The sequence below is a fragment of the Tamandua tetradactyla genome, chromosome 7 (genome assembly GCF_023851605.1).
Source record: "Tamandua tetradactyla isolate mTamTet1 chromosome 7, mTamTet1.pri, whole genome shotgun sequence".
Lineage (NCBI taxonomy): Eukaryota > Metazoa > Chordata > Mammalia > Pilosa > Myrmecophagidae > Tamandua > Tamandua tetradactyla.
The window spans coordinates 69,083,204-69,102,255 of record NC_135333.1 but is presented as its reverse complement, the minus strand read 5'-3'; the positions used below and the strand labels follow the sequence as shown (position 1 = coordinate 69,102,255).

General features: G+C 41.8%; 1 protein-coding gene across 1 annotated transcript in view; it reads right to left on the bottom strand.

The window, feature by feature from the left end:
- CD4 (CD4 molecule) overlaps positions 1–18,017 on the bottom strand; it is a 52,480-nt gene extending 34,463 nt beyond the window's left edge. Inside the window, exons 1-4 of the mRNA XM_077169878.1 lie at positions 17,903–18,017; positions 17,037–17,563; positions 6,441–6,545; positions 6,152–6,316 (exon numbers count right to left, since the gene is read on the bottom strand). Coding sequence (XP_077025993.1) covers positions 6,152–6,316; positions 6,441–6,489 — 214 coding nt within the window. The 5' untranslated portion in view covers positions 6,490–6,545; positions 17,037–17,563; positions 17,903–18,017. The remainder of the gene's footprint in view (positions 1–6,151; positions 6,317–6,440; positions 6,546–17,036; positions 17,564–17,902) is intronic.
- Positions 18,018–19,052: the final 1,035 nt, after the last annotated feature.

Sequence of the window (19,052 nt, the reverse complement as noted above, 5' to 3'; positions counted from 1 at the left end):
TTCCGGAGGACCTCTGTTGTTGCTCAGATGTGGTCTCACTCTCTCTAAGTCCAACTCTGCAAGTGAAATCATTGCCCTACCTCCTATGTGGGATAATGACATCCAGGGGTGAAAGCCTCCCTGGTGATGTGGGAGATGACTTCCAAGGATGAATCCAGACCTGGCACCATGGGATCAACAATTCCATCCTGTCCATAGGGGTAAAAGAAGTATAACTAATAAAGTATTAGTGGCAGAGAGATTTCACATAGAGTTGAGCGGCTACTCTGGAGGTTGTTCTTATGCAGGCTTCAGTTAGACCTTGCTACCTATCATAACTTGCCAACCCCAAACCAGGACCATTCCAGCCAATCCTAAAGAACACCTAGGGCAATACATAAGATTCTACAAGGGTTCCATGCACTAGGGTAACTTCCCAAAATCTACAATCTCCCGATGGGTCCCCTGGACCAGATAAGTCCTGAAACCTAGAGGGGCCAGCCTTTCCAGAACATCAGTTAGTTCTATCTCCCTACCCTTTATTATTGAAAGCCCCTTCTAACAGGAAAATTTAGAAAAGACATAGCCCAATTACCCCTAAAGAATGGGAGAAAGATCAAAGGTGATACTTGAGTTATACAGAGAAGTAGGGTTTAACAAATAACTATGATTGTTGAATCATTATATTGATAATTCTTCCAGTCTCCAGTATCTTAGGGCAGCTAGGAGTAAAAACCTAAAATTGTGGAATTGTAACCCATACCAAACTCTGAAATCTCTTCTACAATGAATTGTTGTGCTATGCTTTGAAATTTATTGTTTTTTTGTATATGTTATTTTTTCACAAAAAAGTCGATTGTGATGATAAAAAAAAATTTATTCCTTTTAGCCTCCAGTGTTTGGAGCTGCTAGAAAGAAGAATCTGAGATGATGGTATGGTAGCCCATGACAAACTCTGGGATCTGTCCTGTAACTACTAGTTGAAGAGTGCTTTGAAAACTAATGCTTTTTTATTTCTTTGCTTTCTATGTATGTTATATTATACCATAAGAAAAGTTAAAAAAAAAAAAAAGTCAAGGCTTTTGGACACAGCTGAACAGTTTCAGGTACTTCCCTTTAGCCACTCCAATACACCATAAACTAAAAAGGGATGTCTATAAAATGCATAATAATAACCTCCGGGAAAACCTCTCAACTCAGGATAATCTCTCAGCCACTGAAACTTTATTTTGTCTCATTTCTCTCTTCCCCCTTTTAGTCAAGGAGGCTTTCTTAATCCCTTGATGCCAGGTCCCAGGTCATCCCAGGGTTTTTTGTTTGTTTGTTTGTTTTTTCCATGTCAAATAGTAATTTATTTTTTATTTTTTTAAACTTTTTTTATTAATTAAAAAAAATTAACAAACAAAACATTAAGATATCATTCCATTCTACATATACAATCAGTAATTCTTAATATCATCACATAGTTGCATATTCATAATTTCTTAGAGCATTTGCATCAATTTAGAAAAAGAAATAAAAAGACAACAGAAAAAGAAATAAAACGATAACAGAGAAAAAAAAAAGATTATACATACCATACCCCTTACCCCTCGCTTTCATTTACCACTAGCATTTCAAACTAAATTTATTTTAACATTTGTTCCCCCGATTATTTATTTTTAATCCATATGTTCTACTCTTCTGTTGATATAGTAGCTAAAAGGAGCATCAGACACAAGATTTTCACATCACAGAGTCTCATTGTGAAAGCTATATCATTGTTCAATCATCTTCAAGAAACATGGCTACTCAAATAATAATTTAATGTAATAATTTTTTTATTAATTAACAGAAAAAAAGAAATTAACCCAAAATTTAGAAATCATACCATTCTACATATGCAATCAGTAATTCTTAACATCATCACATAGATGCATGATCATCGTTTCTTAGTACATTTGCATCGGTTTAGAAGAACTAGCAACACAACCGAAAAAGATACAGAATGTTAATATAGAGAAAAGAAATAAAAGTAATAATAGTAAAAACAAAACAAAACAAAACAAAAACCTATAGCTCGGATGCAGCTTCATTCAGTGTTTTAACATGATTACTTTACAATTAGGTATTATTGTGCTGTCCATTTTTGAGTTTTTGTATCTAGTCCTGTTGCACAGTCTGTATCCCATCAGCTCCAATTACCCATTATCTTACCCTGTTTCTAACTCCTGCTGGACTCTGTTACCAATGACATATTCCAAGTTTATTCTCGAATGTCGATTCACATCATTGGGACCATACAGTATTTGTCCTTTAGTTTTTGGCTAGACTCACTCAGCATAATGTTCTCTAGGTCCATCCATGTTATTACATGCTTCATAAGTTTATCCTGTGTTAAAGCTGCATAATATTCCATCGTATGTATATACCACAGTTTGTTTAGCCACTCGTCTGTTGAAGGACATTTTGGCTGTTTCCATCTCTTTGCAATTGTAAATAACGCTGCTATAAACATTGGTGTGCAAATGTCCGTTTGAGTTTTTGCCCTTAATTCCTTTGAGTAGATTCCCAGCAATGGTATTGCTGGGTCGTATGGCAATTCTATATTCAGCTTTTTGAGGAACTGCCAAACTGCCTTCCACAGTGGTTGCACCATTTGACATTCCCACCAACAGTGGATAGTGTGCCTCTTTCACCGCATCCTCTCCAGCACTTGTCATTTTCTGTTTTGTTGATAATGGCCATTCTGGTGGGTGTGAGATGATATCTCATTGTGGTTTTGATTTGCATTTCTCTAATGGCCCTCATTGAGCATCTCTTCATGTGCCTTTTGGCCATTTGTATTTCCTCTTCTGAGAGGTGTCTATTCAAGTCTTTTTCCCATTTTGTAATTGGGTTGGCTGTCTTTTTGTTGTTGAGTTGAACAATCTCTTTATAAATTCTGGATACTAGACCTTTATCTGATATGTCATTACCAAATATTGTCTCCCATTGTGTAGGCTGTCTTTCTACTTTCTTGATGAAGTTCTTTGGTGCACGAAAGTGTTTAATTTTGAGGAGCTCCCATTTATTTATTTCCTTCTTCAGTGCTCTTGCTTTAGGTTTAAGGTCCATAAAACCGCCTCCAATTGTAAGATTCATAAGATATCTCCCTACATTTTCCTCTGTTTTATGGTCTTAGACCTAATGTTTAGATCTTTGATCCATTTTGAGTTAACTTTTGTATAGGGTGTGAGATATGGGTCTTCTTTCATTCTTTTGCATATGGATATCCAGTTCTCTAGGCACCATTTATTGAAGAGACTGTTCTGTCCCAGGTGAGTTGGCTTGACTGCCTTATCAAAGATCAAATGTCCATAGATGAGAGGGTCTGTATCTGAGCACTCTATTCGATTCCATTGGTCGATATATCTATCTTTATGCCAATACCATGCTGTTTTGACCACTGTGGCTTCATAATATGCCTTAAAGTCAGGCAGTGCAAGACCTCCAGCTTCATTTTTTTTCCTCAAGATGTTTTTAGCAATTCGGGGCACCCTGCCCTTCCAGATAAATTTGCTTATTGGTTTTTCTATTTCTGAAAAATAAGTTGTTGGGATTTTGATTGGTATTGCATTGAATCTGTAAATCAATTTAGGTAGGATTGACATCTTAACTATATTTAGTCTTCCAATCCATGAACACGGTATGCCTTTCCATCTATTTAGGTCTTCTGTGATTTCTTTTAACAGTTTTTTGTAGTTTTCTTTATATAGGTTTTTTGTCTCTTTAGTTAAATTTATTCCTAGGTATTTTATTCTTTTAGTTGCAATTGTAAATGGGATTCGTTTCTTGATTTCCCCCTCAGCTTGTTCATTACTAGTGTATAAAAATGCTACAGATTTTTGAATGTTGATCTTGTAACCTGCTACTTTGCTGTACTCATTTATTAGCTCTAGTAGTTTTGTTGTGGATTTTTCCGGGTTTTCGATGTATAGTATCATATCGTCTGCAAACAGTGATAGTTTTACTTCTTCCTTTCCAATTTTGATGCCTTGTATTTCTTTTTCTTGTCTAATTGCTCTGGCTAGAACCTCCAACACAATGTTGAATAATAGTGGTGATAGTGGACATCCTTGTCTTGTTCCTGATCTTAGGGGGAAAGTTTTCAATTTTTCCCCATTGAGGATGATATTAGCTGTGGGTTTTTCATATATTCCCTCTATCATTTTAAGGAAGTTCCCTTGTATTCCTATCTTTTGAAGTGTTTTCAACAGGAAAGGATGTTGAATCTTGTCAAATGCCTTCTCTACATCAATTGAGATGATCATGTGATTTTTCTGCTTTGATTTGTTGATATGGTGTATTACATTAATTGATTTTCTTATTTTGAACCATTCTTGCATACCTGGGATGAATCCTACTTGGTCATGATGTATAATTCTTTTAATGTGTTGTTGGATACGATTTGCTAGAATTTTATTGAGGATTTTTGCATCTATATTCATTAGAGAAATTGGCCTGTAGTTTTCTTTTTTTGTAATATCTTTGCCTGGTTTTGGTATGAGGGTGATGTTGGCTTCATAGAATGAATTAGGTAGTTTTCCCTCCACTTAGATTTTTTTAAAGAGTTTGAGGAGAGTTGGTACTAATTCTTTCTGGAATGTTTGATAGAATTCACATGTGAAGCTGTCTGGTCCTGGACTTTTCTTTTTAGGAAGCTTTTGAATGACTAATTCAATTTCTTTACTTGTGATTGATTTGTTGAGGTCATCTATGTCTTCTTGAGTCAAAGTTGGTTGTTCATGTCTTTCCAGGAACCCGTCCATTTCATCTAAATTGTTGTATTTATTAGCATAAAGTTGTTCATAGTATCCTGTTATTACCTCCTTTATTTCTGTGAGGTCAGTAGTTATGTCTCCTCTTCCATTTCTGATCTTATTTATTTGCATCCTCTCTCTTCTTCTTTTTGTCAATCTTGCTAAGGGCCCATCAATCTTATTGATTTTCTCATAGAACCAACTTCTGGTCTTATTGATTTTCTCTATTGTTTTCATGTTTTCAATTTCATTTATTTCTGCTCTAATCTTTGTTATTTCTTTCCTTTTGCTTGCTTTGGGATTAGTTTGCTGTTCTTTCTCCAGTTATCCCAGGGTTTTTATGCCACATTGCCAAGGATATTTGCACCCCTTGGGCATCATGCCCCACTTAATGGGGGAGGGCAGTGAGTTCACTTACCACATTGGTTTAGAGAGGCCACATCTGAGCAACAAAAGAGGTTTTCTGGGGGTGACTCATAGGCCTCATTTTAAGTAGGTTTAGCCCATCCTTTGCAGGAATAAGTTCTGTGAATCTCTTTTAAAAAGAGTCATTACATTTTAGAGATACAGACTGAAGTATTAACAGATTAAATACTGCCTGGAATTTGATATATGAAACAATATGGTAAAGGGGTCTGGGGATGTAGATGAAACAAAATTGACCATAAATCAATAACTGTTGAAACTGGGTGGGCTAGTGGTTCATTATATAATCATTCTACTTCTGCAAAGTGTTTGAATTTTTCATAGTAAGAAAATTTAAAAATAAAAATAAGCAATGAAATGCAAATAATGACAAATCTAATAAACATAAAATACAAAATATATTTACAAAAATCCATTTCGTGCTGGTGAGGTTTTTCTATTTGTGACCATGCGTAGGTGCTATTCAATAATATGTTGAATACCGGAGGCCATAGACAGAAGAAAAAAAGAATGATTTAAAAGCATGAGGGAAAAACCACACATGAAAAAGTTCTTTACAGAAAAATATATTTCTAATAAATATTGGCATCTTAAGTCTGGACATTTAACTTTAAAAGCTAGAAAAAAATCATCCTGTTGCTTTTAATCAAAGTAAGCAAAGTATTATCCATATGGGTCTCTAGTAATCATATTCATGAAATCATAGGTTGTAGGCATAGTTATTTTTCTAATACCCATTAAAATAAATCCATAAATGTTAAAATATCAAAATTAATATAGACCACAAAATGCCATTTCCCGGGCCACCAGCAGTTAGCTTAGGGAAACTTTGAATAAGAGTGCTCCCGAGTCCCTGACCCTAACCCTCTGGGATCCCAGAGTTTGCTAGAAACAGGGCTCTGATACCAAGAATGTTCAATCCATTATGAGGTTTCCTCCCTGGTTGGGGAACTGGGCAACTGTACCTGTAATGAGAAAGGAGTTCTGAATTCCCATAATCTTGGTCCCGTCAGAATGTTTCCAGGTGAAGGCCTGGTTCTTACTCTGGGAAGATTTGCAGGGCAGCTCCACAGAGTCTCCTGCCTTACCCAGCACCAGTTTCTTTCCCTGAGTGGTTGCTAGGAGCAGTCCTAGGTGGAAAAAAAGGGGTCAGATCTCCATGCTGCCTCCCTCCCAGATCCCCCACCTTGGCATAGCCCTCCAGCCCCTCACTCCCTCACCCTCGGCACCCTGCCCCCAAGTCTGAGCACTCACCCAGTTGCAGCACCAGGAGCAGGTGCCTGAAAGAGGGTCCCTGGCTCATTGTGGCCGTCCTGGAATAGACAAGGGCCTGAGCCTCCCCTGCTTGACAGTCAGGGCCTGAGGGAGAGATGAATCAGAGTCCATTCATTGGGCCTGGGGCATACAGACCTGCAGTCTGCCTTCAGCCCGCTGCCTATCAATCCAGGTAAGCACCTCGAAACGCCATGGGCTAAGAGTGGGTCCTCACCAGCTGGGATCAGAAAAGATTCATAGGGATTGGTGGGGACTGAGGCCAGAGAGCCAGGCCAGTACAGGGAGGTCCGTGAATGCCATGCTCAGATGCTAGCATTTGATTCTAACTAGGTACAGGGAGCCCACGAAGGGTTTCACGTAGAGAAGGATGTGACTCGATTTACAGAACAGGTCCCTCAATCTGCCCTGTGAAAGGTGAAGCGGTGGAGGCCAAGTGCAAGAGGCAGGGGTAACAGTTAGGAACCAACAGCAGCCATCCTGGTGAGAGAAGATGAGGCAGAGCAAAGGCAGTGGCTTTGGAAATGGGGTGAGAAATAGGCCAATCTGAGGGACTGTTCTGCAGTACAATACCTATGACGTGGGCTGACTGTATTTGGGAGTAAGGTAGAGAAAGATCAGCGCGTCATTCCCTGCTCAATACCGGGCTGGCTGTCTTAGATTGCTGGGCTGCTGTAACAAACACACAGACTAGCTGGTTGAAACAACAGGAATGCATTGTCTATGGTTCTAGAGACTAAAAGTCTGAAATCCAGGTGACCACAGGGCCATATTTCCCCTGAAGCCTGTAGGATTCTGGCAGGAGCTTTCTAGCAATTCATAATATAACTCAATTTCTGTCTCCATCACATGGCCGTTTCTCTGTCTCTGCATCGCTCATCTGTCTGTCTTACAAGGACATGAGTCATGCTGAATTGGGGCCAACCCTAGTCCAGCTGGACCTCATCTTAACTAATAATACCTTCAGGTATTATTAATATTATTATTAGTTGGAGGAGGTCACACTCACAAGACCGGGGCTTAGAACTTGAAAATGTCTTCGGAGGGGGGATGCAATTCAACCCAAAACACCAACCCTTTAAGGCCTCGGAGAGGGACAGCAGAAAGAAACTGTGGTAGTTTAGGGGAAGGAGAGGTTTCTGCGGTCTTAAAAGGTGGTGGTGTGGAAAAGCTGTGAGAGGATCTTGAGGACTGGACAGCACTGGGTGAGAGCAGAGGTTCTCCAAGTGTGACCCTGATCATCATCAGTAATGGCACCTGGGAGTGTATCAGAAATGCACAATCCTGGGTTCCCACTCCAGATCTCCTGAATCAGAAACTGGGGGTGGACCGAGCTGTCTGTGTACTGAGAGGACTGGTGGAGGGAAGTTGTGGATGATGATGTGGGGAAGGCATTTGGGGCCTGATCGTAAATCTTGACTGGCAGGCTAGAGAGCTGCCTGGGAGCCAATGCTGATTCTTGGGCACAGATGTGACATGGTCTTTGTAGAGCTTTAGAAAGTTCATGGTGACCAGGGACCAGATAACATGGAGGAAACCTAGAGGAAGGACACCCAGACAGCACCTCAAAGCCAGGCAGGAGCAGGGCTGGAGTGTCTCTGAGCTCCAGGCCCAGGCAATAAGTGGTCATGGAGAGGAACAGGGAGGCCAGGGTGGCAGGATGAGATCTTACATCTCGAATTATTTTTCTCTCTCTCAAGCCTTCTTTTTCTCCACCCTTCTCCCCACCCACTTCCACACAGACCACCCCGAGAGTCTGCTCTGCTGCAACCAGCCCACTCTGAATTCCCACAGAACCCTGTTGCCCTGTCCCCTTAGACATTTCCCACCTTCTGTCTTATTCTGAAATGATTTGGATTCCTATCTTCCCCAATAGCTTGAGCTCCTTGAGGACAGGAATGATGGTCCAGCCAGCTCTGCAGCCACCACAGCCCTGGCCCCAGCTGGAGCACAGAAGAAAGATTCAAGATGTGTTTGGTGAACTCAAGCCAAATCGAAGTGAATGGAGGATGGGAAATCACTGGTTTCCTTTCTGAACTTAATACATTAATTCTGTTACTAAAATGGACCACTCAAGGGCATGTAGGTCTTCAACCCTGGCCTGGGATGAGGCCCAGTCATCCTGACCCATGCTGCTTAATCCTGTGGGGCTCTGCTACCGCTCTCCACCTTTCCCTGCCCTGCTCTCTACCAAAGAGGCTGATCGTTTCAGAGTCACTCACCCAGGCTCCCTTGCCCTCTAACTACTAGTTGGGTTTGGCCAATGGGAAGCTTCACCAAGAGATGGAAGGATCAAGGGAGAGAAGATACGGTATGTAGTGGTTTGAAGCTATACTCACCCCAGAAAAACATGTTCTTAAATGTAATCTATTCCTAGCAGCTATCAGGAAAAATGTGAGTTGAGGGCATCGTATGCCATGACAAACTCTGGGATCTGTTCTGGAGCTGCTTGCTGAAATGTGCTTTGAAAATTATTGCTTTTTTCTTTCTTTTCTTTGTGTATATATATGTGTGTGTGTGTGTGTGTGTGTTGTATTTTACAACAAAAAATGGCTTAAAAAAAAAAACCTATAGGTAGCTATAGTAATATTAGATAAAATAAATTCCTGAAATCAGAAATTAGAAAGTATTTAGTAACAGACATACTACTCTAGCAAAGTTGATATTTGTAATAACTTTCTACTTGATATTTTGAGAACATTCACAGTTTTGATAGCTGATCAAATGGTATTTAAGAAAGTGTTTAATATTTAGAATCTAAGAAACTCTGATATCTGTATCTATAGATTTTTTTCCTTCCTTGCTTTAATTTTAAATTGGTTTATGAAACATATTGTACAAACAGGCTTTACAATGATTACTTAGATATTTTATTTAAATATGCCTGTGGATAAGCTAAGATATCCATTTTTAAGATTTTCATATGTTAATTGTAAAAATATTTGTATCTTCATATTTTCTTGAAATCAGGAAAACGTTTAGTAACATAGGTCATTACTATAGCAATGTAGATATTTATAATAACTTTCTACTTGATATTTTGAGAACATTCACAGTTTTGATAGCTGATCAAATGGTATTTAAGTTAGTGTTTAATATTTAGAATTTAAGAACTTTGCTATCTGAGTTTGTAGATTTTTTTCCTTGTTGCCTTAATTTTAAATTGGTTTATGAAACTTACACAAGTTTTTCAATGATTATTTGGATACTTTGTTTAAATATGCCTATGGTTAAGCTAACTGAGTCATCCATTGTTGGCGGTTCTAAGTGTATTGTTTATTTTCTTAAATAAATAAAAAAAAAACGTAATCCATTCCCGTGGGTATGAACCCATTGTAACCAGGACCTTTTCCTAAAGGCTACTTTAGTTAAGGTGTGGCCCACTTCAATCAGGATGGGTCTTAATCCTATTACTGGAGTCCTTTATAAATGAGATGAATTAAGACATGAGAAAGAGAAAGCAGCTGACGCAAGAAGCTGAAATCAACAAAACCCAGAAGAGAAGGGAGAGACCAGCAGACGCTGCCATACACCTTGCTACGTGACAGAGGAGCCAAGATTGTTTTTTCTGGAAGAAAACATCACCTTGAAGATGCCTTGATTTGGACATTTTCCCAGCTACAAAACTATGAGCAAATAAATTTCCATAGTGGAAGCCAAACCATTTCATGGTATTTGCTTTGAGCAGCTTAGGAAGCTCAAACAGATTTTATCTCCCTACTCTCTACCTGTGCTAGGTGGGTTTTCTGGCAATGGCTTTGTCCTAGCAGGTGACAGCTCCCTACTGGTGGCCCTTTATCCAGAGCTCAAGCCCTCATTGGGTTCCAGAAACATCAGTTTCGCTCCTCACCTCTTGAATATCTGTCCTGCTGTGTTGGTTTCCCTAACCCCATTCATACCTATGTAAATAACCCCTCTCTTTGGTCTCTCTTTTTTTTTTTTTTCTTTGGTCTCTTGAGCCATCTGAGGTGCTTCTGTTTTCTGCTGGGCACTGATCCACAATCTATGAGAAGGATTTAGCATAGAGTGGAGATGCTGGGGGCTTAGTCCTTCTAATGAGATTTGGGAGACGATAAGAAAAGGCCTTCTAGGGGAAAATTCAACTTCCCCAAGTTGAATTATTGATATTTTCATAAGCAGTGCAGACAACCAAAGCTATAGGCTAAGCCCCCAGTCTTGGGGTTTGTTCGCATGAAACTTAACCCCACAAAGGATAGGTCAAGCCTACTTAAAATTAAGCCTAAGAGTTACCCCCAAGAGAACTCTTTTGTTGCTCTGATGTGGCCTCTGTCTCCAGCCAATGCAACAATCAAACTCAACACTCTCCCCCTGTCTACATGGGACATGACTCCCAGGGGTATGGACCTTCCTGGCAACGTGGGACAGAAATCCTAGAATGAGCTGAGACTCAGCATCAAGGGATTGAGAAAAACTCTAGAAGGAGCTAAGACCCAGCATCAGTGGATTGAGAAAACGTTCTTGACCAAAAAGGGGAAGAGTGAAATGAGACAAAGTGTCAATGGCTGAGAGATTCCAAACAGAGCCGAGAGGTTATCCTGGAGGTTATTCTTATGCATTAAGTAGATATCACCTTGCTATCCAAGATGTAATTGAGAGGCTGGAGGGAACTGCCTGAAAATGTAGAGCTGTGTTCCAGTAGCCATGTTTCTTGATTATGATTGTATAATGATATAGCTTTCACACTGTGACTGTGTGATTGTGAAAACCTTGTGTCTGATGCTCCTTTTATCTACCATGTCAACAGATGAGTAGAACACATGGAATAAAAATAAATAATAGGGGGAACAAATGTTAAAATAAATTCGTTTTGAAATGCTAGTGATCAATGAAAGGGTGGGGTAAGGGGTTTGGTACGTAAATTTTTTTTCTTTTTGTGTTTTATTTTTCTGTTGTCTTTTTATTTCTTCTTCTGAATTGATCCAAATGTTCTAAGAAATAATCATGGTGATGAATATGCAATTATGTGATGATATTGTGAATTACTGATTATATATGTAGAACGGAATGAGCATATATTAAGGATGTTTGCATTTCTTTCTGGTAATTTCTTTTTAATTAATAAAAAATTATTAAAAAAAGAAGAAAAGAAAAGGCCTCCTCTAGTCACTATACCTGCCTAGAAGAGGAATCACTGGGCCTACAAAGTGGTAGGTGCTTGAAAAATTTTTTTCTTGACCATTTTTTAAGAATTTTTTATTTTGAAATATTTTCAAACTTACAGGGCAGTTGCAAAAATAATACAAAGCCCATACAGAGAACTCCAATATGCCTCCCACCCAGATACCCAGATCTGCCAGTATTAACATTTTGCCACATTTGCTGTATCGTTCTGTCTATCCATCTATTTGTCAATCTATTTATCTATCTAATAATCAATCTATCAATCCATTTTATGAACATTTGAATGTAGATTGTATTCATCATACTCCTTTAACTTTAAATATTACCATATGCATTTCTTAAGAACAAGGATATTCATTTCTGTAACCATCTTAAGTACAATTATCAAGTTCAAGGACTTTAACATTGATATAAAGCTTACAGTCTATATTCCAATTTTTTCATATATCCCAATAATGTCCTTTTGAGCCTTTTCTTCTCCCTTATTAGATCCTGTCCAGGACCACATTTTTCATTTAGCTGTCACTGTCTCTTTAGTTGCTCTTGACATAACTTTTTTTTTTTTTGCATAGCAGGCACTGGGGATTGAACCCGGGTCTCTGGCATGGCAGGCGAGAGCTCTGCCTGCTGAGCCACCATGGTCTGCCCTTGATATAACTTTTTGTTAGACTTTTTATTTTGATATAATTTCAGAGTTATAAGACAGTTGCAAAAATAATACAAAACCCATACTGAGAGCCCCAACATACCTCCTCATACAGATACCCAACTCTATCAATTGTAACATTTTGTCACATTTGCCATATCATTCTGTCTATCCATTCATCTATTTATCTATCATCTGAACATGTGAGAGTAGGTTGCATACATTATGCTTTCTGAATACTCAATATTTCCATGTACATTTCCTAACAAGAATAGTTGCTTATATAAATACATTAAGTTCAGTTATCAAGTTCAAGAAATTTTAAATTATTGTAAAACTTACAATCTACATCCCAATTTTTTCAAATGTCTTAATAATACCCTTTTTCGGGAGTCCAAAACCATTAACTTATCATTACTTTTTATACATTTGAATTTATACCCAGTAATGTCCTTTTGAGCCTTTTCTCCTCCATGATTAGATTTAGTGCAGGGTCATGCATTTGTCATTGTCCCTTCAGCCTTTTTTTTAAATTGTGGAAACATACATATAGCATACATTTCCCATCTCAATTACTCCCAAGCATACAATTTAATGGGATTAGTCACTTTTACAATGTCGTATCTCCCTCACCACCAGAACTTTCCCATCACCCCAAACAGAAACCCTGCATCCATTATCCATTAACTGTCCATTCCCCCTCCTCTCCTCTCTGCCTCTGGTACCCTATATTCTACTTTCGGTCTCTATGAATTTGGATATTCTTTTTATCTCATATAAATGAAATCAAATAATATTTGGCCCTTTGTATCTGACTTATTTCATTGGACGTTAAGTCTTCAAAGTTAATCCTTGCTGTAGTATTATTAAAATGCCATTCTTTTTTATGGCTGAATTGTATGCATATACCACATTCTATTATCCAGTCAGCCGGTTATTTGGGCTGCTTTCCCCTTTTGATTATTGCAAATAATGCTCCTATGAACATTGGTGTCCAAATATGATATATATATATTTAAATATATTTATTGATAAATCTTAACATACAAACATTCCTGACATACAAATGTTCCATACATGGTGTAGAATCGATGGCTCACAACAGTCATGCTATATATTTTTTTAAATCAGGAAAACAAGAAGAGACGAGGACAGGAAAGGAGGGAGGGAAGCTCTTCAGTGGGGCAAAGTTGTTTACAACTTGGTGTGGAGAACAGAGGACACGTAGAGGAGGGCTGACACCTCCTCCCGCTGCCCGCTGCCTGCCCCCCTCCCCATTCCAAACTCACCTGGGGAGCAGAGGAAAGAAAAAACACACGGAGCATCCCTTCCCCCAGGTCCAAATTCAGCTTCCCTGGGTAAGGGTGCCTGAGGGGGGCTAGGGGCATTCTTCACCCTTCCGTAAGTGATGGCTACTTTCCTCCTCTACTCTGGGACCCTAGGTTCCCTGCAGAGGGCTGCCTCCCCAGCTCCAGCTCCCTGCACGACCACACCCCACCCCAGGGCTCAGCTCAGGGGCGGAGGCTGTGGTTTTCCAGCTGTTGCTTGCTTCGGTGCCTGGGGCTTCCGCTGCCACCCCAGAGAGCTGGCCTTTGATTCCCACATCCTCAGTCTCCTCGGAGGCATCCGCCCCAGCACAGTAGCATCCTGTGTACCCGAGCCCCAGCAAGAGAGGTTGGGAGGGCTGCCTGTGTCCCTCGTTGTGCCGGTGTTTCTCCCCCTCTCTGCTTGTTTCTTGGCTCACATTTGGATTGTGCCTCCCCACAGCAATGCCTTGTGTTCACCTCCTCTGTCTGTGTGCCTCTCTCTGGGGTTTTTGTGCCGGGAGGCAATTCTGACTCTCCTGATATTGCTTGGAGAACCCCTTGCCTCCTCTCCTTTCTCATCTTTTCCCTCTCCAGCTGCCACTAAGCTGTAGCCCCTTCCTGCCTGTAAACAGGCATCCTGTCCTCTGGCAGGAAGGCAAGCTCTCCACAGCTTTGATCTGAGAGCCCCCCAAAAGAGAGTCCCCTAGAGCTGGGCCTGGAGCCCAGAGGTGAATGCCAGAGATGATCGCTCAATGCGGGGGACACAGGCGGACAAAGGGAAAAGGATAGAAACTGGGAGAAACACACAGATAGAAACCCCACAGGAGGATGAGAGAGAAAGAAGGAAGGAGGGACCCAGAACAGCTCATTAAAGCAACAGCTACACCTTGCGCGACCCACAATCACACACAAAGCCAAGGACAGTACAAGAAGATGGAAGCAGAGGGAAAGAAAGGAAGAATTTCCGAGAGCCAAGACATATGCACAGAGCACTAGACCAAAAGGGAGACAGCCCCACAAGCAGATGAGACCAAAATGGCAACACTCCCGCACTCTCTCAGAGCCTGTGAGCCTCCTGCCGCCCTCAGCCCTGGGCTCCGGGGCTGGGATAAGGAGCGAGGCTGGGGGGAGGAAGAGGGCACAGCCCCACCGCAGTGACAGTCTGTGGTCCCACAGGCACTTTTATCTTCTCCCCATAGTCCCCGCTCAGCCCCCTCAAGCCTACCACGGGATGTGCTCTCAGACACACACACACACACACACACACCCTGCCTATGCTTACAGTCTTCATTTAGACTTTCTAGAGACCATGACCCCTCTAAGGGGTCCCTTGTGGTTCGGTGGCTGCAACCTCCACCATCCTCTCTCTGCCTCAGACGCCCACATGGGGGGAACTGTGCCCTCCCTCCTTCCCTTATCCCCCTATCTCTGAGTACAGAGAGAGCTCAGCCTTACAGCCTTTCAAACCCAGGACCCACCTAGACCCTCCCAGCACCCAGGTATCTGCTCCCCCACCCTCATCACACTTATTCATTCAACAAACATTTACTGAGTGTCTCAAATGTGCGAGATCCTCGGCCTACCTGCCTCATCCCAGCGCTGCCTCACCAGGAGAATGGCCTAAGGCTCTCAAAGCTTCTGCCTAGAAACAGTTGGAGGGGGCAGTTTTTATGAGATAGAGCCCTTCTACATTAAGTGTCCCAAATTGAAAGGGGGAAATCACCTCCTGAGTATCTCTCTCTCTGTCCTCTGGGAGCTCTTTCCTCTGAGGGTAAGAGGGCGGCCATTTTATATGAGGCTACAGAATCTAATACAGCACAAGAGATTAGGTGTCAAAAGGTGAAATATTCATGATCTCCACCACTGTGTTCTGCTCTTAGCCAACACCCCTGAAAATTGACCCCAAAAGAGTAGGCTGTTCAGGAAGAGCTATTCCACCCGGAATGAGACCCTTGAATTAGGGAGAATGGAGCTTCCGTATTTTGATGGATCAGACTGTACCCTAGCCGGTTTTCTCTCTCAGAAATAGTCTATGAAGGGAAGGCCAAGGAAACTTGGGGAAGGGCAGGGCTCTGAGACCATGGAGGTGTGAGAAGGGAGAGGCCTAAGCGTGTGGAGGCAGGGGCTGCAGTTTTACAGGACATCCCGGTGTGGAGACATCGCATCCTGCTTCACCCCCCCGGCCCCACCAAGTCCTAGGAGGCAAATCCTCTCATCTTCTCCCCAAGGCCCCGCTCAGCCCCCTCGAGCCCAGCAGCAGCGGGATGTGCCCTCAGACACACACACACACACACACACACACACACACCCCTCGCGCTTGCAGGCTTCATGGAGACTTCCTAGAGTCCAAGACCACTTCTCCAGACCTCCTTTCCCAGAGCAGGCCAAGGCGCCTAAAGCCCATTCTCTTAGAAATAATTTCTCTAACAACTTATTTGCCTAAAAATTCATATCTGTCACTTTTGCAACATTTCATACATACACGTTCAGTTTCGTTTTGGCTTTCTCATTTTATTAATCACTTTTAAAGCCAATTAAAGTGGAAGGGACTTTCTACAAATTGTTAAAAAAAAAATCCTTAAAAAATGCACAGGTATAGAAAAAAATTTTAAAGACGCATAAACAGAAAAGAGAGTTAAAAAGAGGCTCTATCGATTGTGTGGCTTATGAAATGCTGCAGGCATGATTTCTGGTGTGGATTTTTTGGTGATTGCGTCACCAGGCAAACTGACTTGGGGAGAACACCTCTAGACTAAATCCTACTTCCTTCTTTTCATCTTGCTTTTATCCTTGTCTGTTCTTTTCTTTTTTATAGGCATCCTCCCTCCTTAATATTTATTCATTCTTTCTATTATTTCCCACCCCTTCTTCCCTTTTTTTCTCTTTTCCCCTCGTTAAATAAAATAAGATGGCCCCTTGCATTGGGCTTGCTGGAAGGACCCCTTTCCAAGAAAGGATCTTCCAGAAGACAAAAACAAATGAACTCAGGGGCTCTTCAAGAAGCTGGAAGGCACCTCCGACAATATTGCAATTAAGCCACATTTGCTCCAGCTTCCCTGGTTCGAGGTCTTCCCTGCTGGAGGAGTTCCTCCTTCAACAAACTTGCCACTTTGATTATGCTGGTGACTGTTTCTTTTGACACCGTCACCCAATCTTCATCTCCTCCAGGGCCCATGGGAAGTTGCCTTCCCATGATTAAGTTCCCCACACTTCTCTGAGCTTGCAAAAGCCACCATCCTCTCCTGAGCAGGTCTCACCCCAGTCACAGAGGTGTGCACCGTGGGGATGAGACAAACTTGGTATAGTTCCTGTCCTCTGGAAGCCCATAGTCCCAGTGGGAGATAGCAACTATATGACCAGATGTGTGAGAAGTTAGAGGGCGGCCAGAGCTATAGGGAGAGAGTGAGAGTCCAGCACATTCCAGAGTATTCGGCATTGGGTTCCCCTTCCCAGCCTCAGTGAGAGAAAGTCTGTCCATCTTACCTCTGGGCCTGTGTCTTCGGTCCCTCTGCTTCTCACACAGCGTGTCTATGGGAGGACTGGGAACTCTGCAGCCAGGAGTCTAGTGGGCAGAGGGCTCTGCTCCTTCTGCAGAGATGTGCTTAAATGAAGAGAAACAGGAAGCCAGCTCCTCCACACCCCAGGCCTGGGCCAGCCCCCAACGTCACCATCTGGGGCTGGGGTCCCCACCCCCTGGTTCTTGGGGAAGATGTCAAAGCGAAAATGCCATAGTCAAGGGAAAAAGTTAAGCAGAGCCAGGCTGGAGCCCAGAGCGTCTCTGCCTCTGTTGGGTGGCAAGAAAAAGATCTTAGCAATGATACTGCCATCTGGCCTAGGCTTTGGGGGAAAGAAGTGGGAGGCAGGTGGGTGACCTCTGAGAACAGCTGTGGAGAATCCCCCAAGACAGCGCCCGGCTCCAGAGCCACAAGGGTATTTGTCCAGTAGGTACCTCTGGGGGTCCAAGTATAGGTGTCCAATGTGGCAGCAAGGGCAAGGGGTGAGTGGAGGACCTGTGGAATGCGTAGGTTCAGAGTGGCCGACGACTGTACCTTCTCCTCTGAGCCTCAGGCTCTGGCCAGCCCTGAAATGTTTATCGCTAGCCTGATCTCTCAAGACCTTCTGGGATGATATCCCCTACCCTCTGGACATTTCCACTTAGGCATTCCTCAGACAAAGTAAATCCAGTATCTTTGTACTACCACCCTCCAAATCCACTTCCCTTCAGATTTCCCACTCAGTTAGGGCTTCAACATCCACCCATTGCTCAAGCCAAATAAACTGGGTGTAATCCTTGACTCCTGCACCCAATCCTTCCTACGTATTTATTTACCAATCCCTGTGGACATTACCTTCTATATAGTTCTGAAATCTATCCAGGTCACTCTACTCCACTGCCACCACTCCAATGCAATGCGCCATCATCATTCTGTCCTGAACTACAGCTGTTGTCTGGGGCTGGGCCCCCTGCTCCTCCATTCTGCCTTCCTCCAGGCCATACTTTGCAAGGCAACCTGAGAAACATTTAAAGATGTAAATACGGTTGTGTCATTCCCCTGCTAAAACTCTTCAAAGCTGACACATTGTTGATGAGAGTGTACATTAATACAACCTCTATGTCAATCAATACATATCAAAATTTAAAATATACAGACCTTTTGACCCCAGCATTTCCACTCCCAGCAATTTACATCATCAATGTACTTTCTATATGGAAAATGACATATGAACAAGTATTTTCATTGCAGCACTGTTAGTAACAGCAAACAATTGGAAACAACCTAAATCCACAAGGGACTGATTAAATAAATTATGGTGGATCCATACCATAAATTTTTATGCAATCATTTTTTTAAAATGAGGAAACTCTTTAAGTACTGATAAGGAACAATATTCAAAAGAGATTGTCAAGTGGAAAGTGTAAGTGCTACATTTTTCCCATTTGTGTTTAAGAAAAAAAGGAAAAAAGAAAGTAGCATATGTATACATGCTTAGGTATGGTAGACTCCTCTGGATGTATACATAAACGGAAATTTTGCTTCCAAAAAGGACTCTGGCCTTTGTCCAGGATCCTGGAGGCTAACCTCTAAACGCTTGTAAGTTCTTAAATGCTAGGAAAGTCTTTGCTAACCGCCATCCCCACCCCATACCTGAGAATTTATACTAATGATATGATTCAGGGCAGAGCCAGCCCCACAAGCAGTCTTAGGGTGGCGGCTGCCCAACTGTAGGCTAGAAAGACCAAACCTGTGAGTAGAGAGTTGGACTTTTGAGCCACTTAATATCAGCCCCACCTTTGCTAAGGCACTGCAGGGCTGGAGCTTGAGTTCAACCACTTGGGTAAAAATGCAATCAATCATACTTACATAAGAAAATTCCAATAAAAACTCTGAATGTGTAAGCTCAGGTGAACTCCCTGATGGGTAATACACATCAACATGCCCCAAGAGTGAAGCATCCAGACTCCATGGGGAAATGACATGGAAGCTTTGGATTTGAGAC